At 36.8% G+C, this 9,057-nt stretch overlaps 1 protein-coding gene across 1 annotated transcript; it reads left to right on the top strand.

Annotated features, from left to right (window-relative positions):
- Nucleotides 1–3,736: 3,736 nt before the first annotated feature.
- On the top strand, nucleotides 3,737–8,828 carry LOC140137286 (monocarboxylate transporter 13-like). Its single transcript, XM_072158931.1, has 3 exons — nucleotides 3,737–3,866; nucleotides 8,265–8,746; nucleotides 8,823–8,828. The coding sequence occupies exons 1-3, from the start codon at nucleotides 3,737–3,739 to the stop codon at nucleotides 8,826–8,828; spliced, it is 618 nt and encodes a 205-aa protein (XP_072015032.1).
- The last annotated feature ends 229 nt before the right edge of the window (nucleotides 8,829–9,057 follow it).

Raw genomic sequence — 9,057 nt, 5'->3', positions numbered from 1 at the left:
GCGCTCCTACTGATCATGTTTAACCAGAACACCCAATTGGGGATTTAATCGCTGGTCGGGCAATTTGCTTTCAATGAAAAATTGACCTGGATAACAACAAAGGAAATATCGACTATTTCTGCTGGTTGCTCTCGAGATAAAAGTACTCACCATTGCCTACTTTTACTTAGTTTGACATTTTCGGAGCATCAATGGAAATAGGGTAAAACAAAACGGAAATTCTGACAAAACTATAACATATAGACCCACACGATGTGCTTTACAGAGGTGGGAAATATCTTTCTTTAGCAAACTATGTTAGTTTGAGACGCTAAAACATGAATTCCGTAAAAAGCTCGCAGGCGAATTCAAGGCCTATAAAAATCAAGAATATCACACTAAAAGACACAATTTGATGCTTAATTTTAACACCAGGATTTAAAAAAATGTATATCAAGCACCAAGTTTTTAACTGACATTACTGAAGAAAAAAAAAAATATTGCTTTATATTTTACCGAGAAAATTAATTTCATAGCAATATGGTGTATCTCTGAATTGTGCTGATTTTTACATGTATCGATCGACTTTTAGCGCGACTAAGCATTTCTAAAGAATTGGTTGTCCAGGCGGCAGACTGTATATGGAACCACGCAGTCTAAACGATTCTTTAGAAATGCTTAGTCGCGCTAAAAGTCGATCGATACATGTTAAAATCAACACAATTCCGAGATACACCTTTTGCTATGAAATTTATTTTCTCGGTCAAATATAAAGCAAAATTGTTTTTTTCTTCAGTAATGTCAAATAAAAACATAGTGCTTGGATGAACATTGTTTTTTTAAATCCTGGTGTTAAAATTAAGCATCAAATTGTGTCTTTTAGTGTGATATTTTTGATTTTTATAGGCCTTTAGTTCGCCCGTGAGCTTTTTACAGAATTCATTTTTAGCGTCTCAAACTAATATAGTTTGCTAAAGAAAGATATTTCCCACCTCTGTAAAGCACATCGTGTGGGTCTATATATTATAGTTTTGTCAGAATTTCCGTTTTTATTTTACCCTTTTCCCTTCGTGCTCCGAAAATGTCAAACTTAGTACTTTACCTCGAGAGCAACCAGGAGAAATAATCGATATTTCAATTGTTGTCAACCCAGGTCCCTTTTCCATTGAAAACCAGGATTGCCTGACCAGCGATTTGGTAGCCCAAATCCCCAATTCTGGTAAATGAGGTGGATTTTGGAAATTTGCTCCCGTGATAGCCTGCAATTTCAGACTTGCGTTCGGGTTTGTGTAGGCCTATTTGTCATAATTTAGCGCTATAGCACCTACTTTCTAAATGTATAGCTATAGCCGTGCTATATAAATATTATAAGGTACCGGTATGTAATATTGTGTAGGCCTATGGGGGTGGGGTGGGTACTCAACACATTTTAACCATGACTTACAATGCAAGGCTCATTGTTACCATAAATGATTTTTCCTTTAGGTCATTATAATAGGTTGTTATAAACTTCCGTGTTTAACCTTGTATTGTTTTGGCTGCTTCATTATGACTTTCGGTGGGTTTAAGCAATTTCAAACAAACACAAACAAAAGGCACTATACCGAAACACTAGGTAATTTCTTTGCTATATTGAAGTTCTGGCAAAACTGTATCCAGGCCGGGCACCCAGAGATATCGATCCACAATGCTAGTATTTCACGTGTGGATTTGAAATTTTTTCAGCTGGTAGTCAAAAATTATGGAATCAAAACGGAAATTCTGACAAAACTATGATATATCGCTCACGGTGATGTGCGTTAGAAAGTTGGGAAAAATCCTTCTTTAGCGAACTATATTACTTTGAAAAGCTAAAAGGTTGATCCAAAAAAGGCTCACGGACAGAGTTGAAGCCTATCAAAATCGAAAATCTTACACTATATGACTGAATTTCACGACTAAGTTTAACACTAAGATTTGAAGAAAAAAATACAGTATCAAGCATTACAGTTTTTCCTGACATTTACTGAAAATGAAAATTATTGCTTTTCATTTGGCCAAGAAAAAAATTTTACACTGAAAAGGTGTAACTCAAAATTTTGTTCATTTGAATACCAAATTCGATCGTTTGTATTGCCTTATTAAATGACTGAGTGAGCCTTGCAGAACAATAACAATCGGTTGTCCAGCGTCCTAACTGCACGGTCCCTGATTGAACTCCCGGTTGGTAGTGTAAACAACACACAATAGACGCCTTCACCATGTTCACTCAACATGCACGAAGATAATGAATATGAATAATTCATGTTCGACCCCTTGGATCATGTTAATTAATATTGGCAAATCACAATGTTGTTAGTTTTGCGAACTTTGCCTGTTCAATGAGAGTATAGCGCGCTCCAATACATCTGGGCACAAACCAGGCGAAAACGATCCAGTTTAAAGGGGCATTTCGTGATCCACAGCCTCATCCCCCCACTTTTCTCAAAAAAAGTTGAGATTTTTATATCACTGGAAACCTCTGGCTACGCATTGTCTATGGAGCAGTGTAATACGTACATAATCATTCATAACTCGCAAACGCAAAATCGGAATCAACTGAAATTTTGGAAATAGGCTTTTTTCGTGGATATGTACTGAAAAATGACATAAAAAGAGGATGCTAGGATCACGAAACACTCCTTTAATGAAATGGCGGACGGGTATTCCCATCAGGCACCAGAGATATGTTTTTTCAAAGAAAGTCTACTAATTTGATATGAAATGACATTTTGCAATAGCAAAGTCAAAATTAGGACTTGCTGTCAATAATATATGACAGGAAATATGTGACAGAGGCAAGGTGTGAAATACAAGTAGTATTTGAAGTTACAATAACCTTTGATACCCGACCTGACCTTCCATCATGGCGCCTTATTCGTCTTATGTATTTAGTCCAGCCGAGCAACGGCTGGACTCTTGCATTTCAGCGGCCTCTGCTTCTTCTTTCTTTCTGTCAACATTTGACATAATTGGCTCTAGCTCCCTAATTATTTGACTGATTTTAACCAAACTTCGGCAAAGGCTCCACTACCCCAGCCTTTACATTTGACATGACCCTTTTGGGGTCAAATGTCACGCATGAGTAATTTTGGCTAAAAATGCGATTTTTAACAAAAATGCTTCTTCTTTTACAGATTACATGGTAGCACAATGAGACTTGGTCATCGGCATGGACTATAGTTGGGGTCTATGGGGTAAACACAGATTTGGGGTCAAAGGTCTTTATAGGGGATTTTTTTCTGCACATAACCAAATACTTTCAAAATGCTTCCTTTCCTACAGAATGGAAACTTGGCGTAATTGGAGTAATTTGATATGTCTCTCAACAAGGCCAATTTTAATTTTGGGGACATCTTGACAATTTTGGGGGACTATGACCTAAAAACATGGGCTGGTTTAGTCCTGGTGGATACTATCATGCATTTATGTATACCACATAATGTCATTATCTCTGATATTGCTTTGCCTCCCCAAGTGGTACCAAACCCCATTTGAGGGGTCAGCTTATACACTGTAATATGATCCTATGATTCTGTGAAATGTGTGTATAGGGGACTGAGTTGCAATCTTACATAACACTGTACTTGGCTTTTATGCAATATTATATAGTATCAATATGCTAGTAAAAGATAAAAATATACTTTCGTGTCTAATTTGTACAAATAGGGACTAACATAAGAGCTATTATTCTCACTACTATGTTTACATGGCCCGATTATGTGCAGGTCCATTTACAATGATTTTGGAAGGGACTTTGAATGTCAGACAAATGGTAATAGTAGGTGGACTATTGTCAGCTGTGGGACTCGGCATATGTTGTGTTACTCCAAACGTACCGGGCCTGGCATTAGGAATGGCAATGGCAGGTTGGTAAAGATATCTAATTTTTATTTAGGTGTATTTACGTGGTTTTTTTTATAAAGGAATGCGGACGTAGACATTCTGACATTGTAAACAATACATGACAATCAGTGCGCGTAACGATCCGTGGCCAATAATGTATGCTAATTAGTTTATGACAGTTCCCGGTTTGTAAAGCTCTAATTTCTTTATTAGGGTGTGGCAAAACCACTTTTTTCGGATCGACTTGAGATTTTGCTAGGGTCCATACTACTACTGCGCGGAAATGATTAGTAAGATCGAAGCATGTTTCGCCCAGGCAGTAGATTTTCACAAAATCCCAACTTATTTGCTATTTCTAACTGCTTAGAGAAATCAGTAGCAACAACCTGGGGAAAGTAGGCATTCAGATGACATCATAGCCAATATCAAACCCAATATCAAATTGGTTAAAAATATTTTTTGCTAATATTTAGTAAATATTGATGATACTTGAGTTGCTAAATGAAGGGTATGTGTAGCATTATGGGGCATGTCCCCAGTTTTACTCAAATTTCACATTTGTTGTCTTAATTGTTAAATTAAATTTAAATTAAATTTTGGATTTATATAGCGCCTTTTCTCCAGATCTTAGAGGACTCAAAGCGCTGTAATTTCGCTGCCATGGTGATCAGATCGCATCAACAAGGCCGAACGGCGCAAACCTATCCGCACTTAGATTGTAACATCCACCAATTATCGGTACAGCTCCCCAAATTCCATTGGGTGAAGGAAGTTTTTGATAAACCAAACAACTACTCAACGATTTTTGCGATACAGAAGGAAAAATTAACCGGAGATCCCGGAGAAAACTTGCGAGAACGAGCATGGAATCGGGATAAACCAAGTGCACATAGGTATGAACTGTAACATTACCAAATATAAACGATAAATAATTTTCGGGTATCCATGTCTTGATCAGAGGTCAAAAGGTCACATGGCCTTCAAAATTACGGCAATCGGTTGTCACATGACGTTTTAACCCTTGGTCAAGTCAGAACTGCTATAAAATTATTTCTCTCTATATTTTGTTTGCTTCTGCAGTTGATACCTATGCAAAAATTCCAAAACTATGGCAATTGACAACGGGGGAATACTCCATAATACTACCCTCCCCCATAATTTGGCAACTGTAATACCCAAGATATTTACCTTCATACCTGCTGTAGCGAACAACAACTGCAGGCATGTTAAACCGTAGACAGAAGTGTGCAATAAACTGATTTTTCTATATAGAGTTATAGAGTAAGAAATAGCAAAGTACGAACTTTGTAAAAATCTACTGCCTATGTGAAATATGCTCCGATCTTACTGCAGCACAATAGTAGCATGTAGCCTTGTAATATTCTCCGAGAGTTCCAAGTCGATCCGAGATATAAAGTGTTTTTCGCCACACTCTATTCTTTTGATTATGGAATCGGATAGCAACGTTTGCACAATATTCTTGTGGGACCTGAGAGAACATCAGACATATTGCATTGCATTCTGAAAACGAGGAATGTCCTTCTGATTTGTTTTGTTTTTAAACGATTTCAATGGCAAATTATCAAAATTTGATATTTTATATTTTGATATTTAACAGTCCTCGAAGTAAACTTTATAAATCTAATGATATGTACTTAAACTGTATGTAGCTGGGAATGAAAAGTCGGCCATCAATTGAAATGTTTACCTTTATCTTTGATACGAAAGGTTAAAATTTTCAAAATCATTGAGCCCTGTTGACCTTGTCCTATTTTTTGACGTTACCTATGTAACTCGAAGTAAACTTTATAAATCTAATGATATGTACTTAAACTGTATGTAGCTGGGAATGAAAAGTCGGCCATCAATTGAAATGTTTACCTTTATCTTTGATACGAAAGGTTAAAATTTTCAAAATCAATTGAGCCCTGTTGACCTTGTCCTATTTTTTTGACGTTACCTATGTAACTAAACATCCAAAACAAGGTAGCTTTTCTTAGTTTGATTCATTTTTGCCAAAGGAACAATTTGATACCAGTTTGATTAAAACTGGAGCTTTTTTCAACTGCAAACGCCAATATTTGACCGTTGACCTTTTTGCCTATAACTCGAGAACTGTATATGGGAGGCACGTGAAACTATACTTGTCTGAATCCTTATGATGACCTTATGATGTTTTGACCCCTGCAGAAGCGGCCATTTTGAGTTTATGCTACTTGGATTTTCGGGGATATGAATGGTGATGTAAATGGGTTCTGTTGCAATTACAGGGTGATTTAAAATGAACTGTCTCCAACTTCAAAAATACAATTAAAATAATACTTACATTAAAATCATTCCTTTTAATACAAGCTGTAATAGGACAATATGTTTCCTATTACTCGTGACGAAATCATGTCTTTACATCTAATAGTTGTGAAGAAAATAACATTCTTAGAAAACACACCAAAAACAATAACACTAACTGTTCTACAGCATTTTGTGCTCATTCAACTGATGTCGCACACAGTTTCAGTTCAACATAAATTATATGAAGATAATATGATATAGCCTAAATGAAATAAAATAGAATGCTTACCAACATCTAAATCAATTCTTATTGCAAGCTGTAATAGGATAGTAGCCTTAGGGTCTTTTTATCTTTTTAGTTTCCGTAAGTCCTTTGTTCAGATACGAAAACGCAAGGGATTCAGTAAGTTTACTGTAATCTGACTTCATTGTTACCTTGAAGTACCAATCAGCTTATTTCAATAGAGGCGAAAGGTTATGTTAACACCAGTGTTTTTAATGGTCTAGCGCCCTCTCGTCTTTATAACATTGGTAAATTGATCTACATTAATTGACCAAATGTTTGCCAATCCGAATGACAAAGTCCACTTTTTTCTGTAAAAACGTTGAAAATAATCCCTTAAAATCACAAAAGGTCCGCTTATGAGCCTGTCGAACCCCAATCCACAGTGTCGCCCTTTCCTAGTATCAATGTCTATCTCCCTAGCTTCCTGCCCCCTCCCCCATGATCAGTCTCCCCACTCCCTCCCCGGTCCCTACTCTCTCCTCTCTCCTCTCGAGTTCTTCTACTATTTCTAGTCTTTCAGTCTCTCCCTCTACTCTCTTTCTTCCTCACCCCTCCCACTCTCACTTGTTCAATCTCAAGTATCTCCCTCCCTCCCTCCATCCCCCTCCCTTGCGATATTTATCAGTATGATCCATGACTGAAAATAAGCTCTGCAAAAATAAACATTTAAAATAAACCCGGGCCTTGCATATAGACGCAACCAATAAGCTTGCCATTGGTGCGAATGAATAGAATACATTATCTTTGCTCCAATGCAATTCTTTAGTATTGCATTTCAATATAAAACATGATTACCAAATCACCACTTTTACGCGCCTCATTGGGAGATATTTGACTATTTTAGACGCTCATTTCATCGCCAATATGAAAGACTTTTGCTTATAACTTGGCAACATGGTTAGTATATATTTCAATGCAAGACTTTTTTTACGAGCCACTTACGTCTGGGCGTAAGTGCATATACACCAAACACAAGTCAATTGAAGCCGTACAATTTACCGCGAATTTAGGACCGTAAAATTTAGACTCTTCATTTGTCTAGATTAGCACCCAACCGCACATCTCAAGGTTTTATGTCAAAAATCAATATAACTTACCAAAACGAAAACTGAAATTCACGAGCTTCAAATTTTCAGTAACTAACAAAAGGCTAGAATAAAAGATTGGTCACACCTGGGAGACAACCACTTCAGAATAACAATGACTTACAAAAACTGCTACGGATACGGAAACAGAAACTGAAAAGATAAAGCGACGGTTAGTAGGATATGTTTGCTAATTATTGGTGAACCCTCTTTACCAGGGTATGGCTATTGCACCAGTACCTTTTCTATTTTAATTCGAATTTCCCTCTACAATTTCAAGTCAATGGAGCATTTGTTCTATAATACAGTAATCTTAGAAAACCCGAACATCAATATTATTGATTTAATAATGTGAAATAATATTTGTCTTGGTGTTTGCAGTACATATAGTCATGATAGTTGCATTTGGTTAATGAAGCATTTTAGGAAACAGATAAACCTAGGTCTGTGTGTTGGTCTAAAAATGGGGTGATAACTTCAAAATGCGATATCTTCTAATTAAAACTACTTCTTATCACAATTCAAAATTTCTATTGCATGACATGTATCACTGCTTTCTTTAATAATTTATTATCTTATGTACAAGCTCTGCAAATACATGAAAAAATGATGAAGTTGGTTACAGTTCTTTTTCAATCACCATGTAGTGGTGAGTTAACCGCTTATTTTTTCTCAATTTGACTAGCCTAATATCAATTACTAGGATTTTAATTAGTTTAATTAGCCATTCACTAAGCTATTTCATTGTTATTGTATTACAGGTGTAGGGCAAGCTTTCACACAAGTCCAAAGTATTGAACCCCTCAATTGGTATTTTCCTCAATTGTTTGCTACCGTAAATGGTATATCTTTAGCTGGAGGTGCGATAGGAATGATGTTTTTACCACCATTATCTGAATGGCGTATTCGGGAATATGGATGGCGCAGTACTCTTGCACTTATAGCGGCTTTTTCCCTCAACGCAGTTCCTGCCAGCGCTATTTTAAGAAAACCTTCATGGGTGCGTGACGAACAAAAATCCGAAACGTTGAGAAGTAAATTAAAGTTGGAGCTGTTCGCAATGTATCCAGCGTTTGCCACATTTCAAATCATATTTTTGCTGAATGGCTTGATGTATACCACGTGGGTGATTTTCCTTGTACCTCACGCAATAACAAAGGGTCTTTCTCTGAATAAAGCCGTATATCTTTCTACTATTGGGGGCATAGGTCTTTTATTAGGCCGACTTGGTAGTGGACTTTTAGTTGATCTGAAACTGATTTCTGATATTCATCTCTTTATTGTGTTAATGGTTTCATTGGCGGCGTGTTTCATTTCAGATTTAGTCGCAAAACATTTTGGCTTCTCGCGATATTTGCGGTCGTCGTTGGAATATGTGTCGGTGCCCAGTTTCCATTATCAATGACTCTTGCTAAAGCAATGGTTGTTGAAAACCAATTTGCATTGTCAGCAATTGCCTGGACATGTCAATTCGTGGGTATAGGAAATGTATTAGCAGGACCGGTTACAGGTGAGTTTGATAACTGGGCCTCATATGCTTTCCATATACTCATG

The sequence above is a fragment of the Amphiura filiformis genome, chromosome 17 (assembly GCF_039555335.1).
Source record: "Amphiura filiformis chromosome 17, Afil_fr2py, whole genome shotgun sequence".
Lineage (NCBI taxonomy): Eukaryota > Metazoa > Echinodermata > Ophiuroidea > Amphilepidida > Amphiuridae > Amphiura > Amphiura filiformis.
This window is presented reverse-complemented; position numbering and strand designations above follow the sequence as displayed.

Coding starts and splice junctions, on each gene's coding strand:
- LOC140137286 (XM_072158931.1), top strand. CDS start 3,737: ATGATTTTGGAAGGGACTTTGAATGTCAGACAAATGGTAATAGTAGGT. Junction 3,867..8,264: donor ATTAGGAATGGCAATGGCAG/GTTGGTAAAGAT, acceptor ATTGTATTACAG/GTGTAGGGCAAGCTTTCACA.